The sequence below is a fragment of the Limulus polyphemus genome, unplaced genomic scaffold (genome assembly GCF_000517525.1).
Source record: "Limulus polyphemus unplaced genomic scaffold, Limulus_polyphemus-2.1.2 Scaffold3487, whole genome shotgun sequence".
Taxonomy (NCBI): Eukaryota; Metazoa; Arthropoda; class Merostomata; order Xiphosura; family Limulidae; genus Limulus; species Limulus polyphemus.
Window position 1 is genome coordinate 30378 of NW_013669097.1, and position 1982 is coordinate 32359.

The window sequence follows — 1982 nt, forward strand, 5'->3', positions numbered from 1 at the left end:
GACCAAAGGTCAATTTTATGTTATTGATACAGTAACATGAGTGCATGTAAGCCGCATCATTGTAGCTTCTGTATTATTAGTTAGGCACAGGTGAAAGGTCAATATAATAAAAATAATAAATATATATAAATATATAATGTTATGAGGTTTAATCTATTTAGTCTAAACATTTGTGTTTTCTTGTTATAATTTGTGCTCATTCTAGAATGGAAGAAGCATAATTTATATTTATTTCCTAACGTTTTATGGTAGTTGTGAGATCGGTCAAATCTACCGAACCTGTACAGAGATTAATTACTGAAAATAACTGATAAAATATAAAAACTATCTCGACATTATAAATATTTTGCTTGTAAAATTTAAAAATTTTCTGATGCTTTAAAGCATTTTTAATCTTAAAATGAAAATTACTTTGCATGATAGATAGGCAACGTGAAAAGAAAAAAAAGGCATTAGAAAAACAATGCTTTACAAACCTTAAGACTTAATAACAAAATTAGATATTTTGTGTATGAAAGCATTGTAATGTTTACTGATAATCTGCCAAATTTTGTTAACATTCGCTTACTAATTTAAAAGTTACAACACAAAATAGTTACGAGGTCAATCCCAGGGACCAGGCCCATGCTGAAAGAGTTAAGCTACTTTTGCTTACAATTCGTTTACCACATACTACACAACCGCACAGCTTCTCACCAATGCGTATATTTTCATAAATTTTTAGGCCATTGTAACATAAAAATCCTTTGTTACACATTAAATAACTCTATGGATTTTCCCCAGTGTGCAACTTCTCATGCAGTTCAAGTTTACTTTTTGTTCGTAGTTGTTTACCACATACAACACATCTGTATGGTTTCTCCCCAGTGTGTATCTGCTCATGAGTCTTTAAGTTACTTTTAGTTACAAATTTTTTACAGCATATTACACAACTGTATGGTTTCTCACCAGTATGTATCTTCTCATGAATCATTTGACCATTTTTAGTTAAAAATTCTTTGCCACATAATAAACAACTGTAAGGCTTCTCTCCAGTGTGTAGCCGCTCATGACGCTTTATTTGACTTTTAGTTACAAATTGTTTACCACATATGACACAACTGTGACGTTTCTTGTCACTGTGTATCATCTCATGAGTATTTAAGCTACTTTTACTTACAAATCGTTTACCACAAACTCCACAACCATATGGCTTCTCACCAGTGTGTATCTTTTCATGATCATTTAGACCACTTTTACGAAAAAATCCTTTCCCACATACAACACAACTGTAAGGCTTCTTGTCACTGTGTATCATCTCATGAGTCTTTAAGTTACTTTTATTTACAAATTGTTTACCACATACAACACAACTGTATGGCTTCTCCTCACTGTGTATCATCTCATGAGTCTTCAAGCTACTTTTACATACAAACTGTTTACAACATACTACACAGCTGTGTGGTTTTTTCCCAGTATGTATCTTCTCATGATTGTTTAGACTACTTTTACTGAAAAATCCTTTCCCACATACAACACAACTGTATGGTTTCTCTCCAGTGTGTATCTGCTCATGAGTCTTTAAGATACTTTTAGTTACAAATTGTTTACAACATGTTACACAACTGTATAGCTTCTCACCAGTATGTATCTTCTCATGAGTTTTTTTACCATTTTTACTAACAAATCCTTTGCCACATAATACACAACTATATGGCTTCTCCCCAGTGTGTATCTGCTCATGAATTTTTAACTTACTTTTAGTAACAAATTTTTTACCACATACTACACAACTGTACGGCTTCTTGCCAGTATGTATCTTCTCATGAGTTTTTTTACCATTTTTACTAACAAATCCTTTGCCACATAATACACAACTATATGGCTTCTCCCCAGTGTGTATCTGTGCATGAATTGTTTGACATTTTTTACTAGAAAATTCTTTGCCACATAATAAACAACTATATGGCTTCTCCCCAGTGTGTATCTGTGCATGAATTGTT

General features: G+C 32.4%; 1 protein-coding gene across 1 annotated transcript in view; it reads right to left on the reverse strand.

Annotated features, from left to right (window-relative positions):
- Positions 1–548: 548 nt before the first annotated feature.
- LOC106469440 (zinc finger protein 235-like) overlaps positions 549–1982 on the reverse strand; it is a 2797-nt gene continuing 1363 nt past the window's right edge. The window contains exons 2-3 of the mRNA XM_022397955.1: positions 1883–1966; positions 549–1546 (exon numbers count right to left, since the gene is read on the reverse strand). Of these exons, the coding sequence (XP_022253663.1) occupies positions 767–1546; positions 1883–1966 (864 nt within the window). The 3' untranslated portion in view covers positions 549–766. The remainder of the gene's footprint in view (positions 1547–1882; positions 1967–1982) is intronic.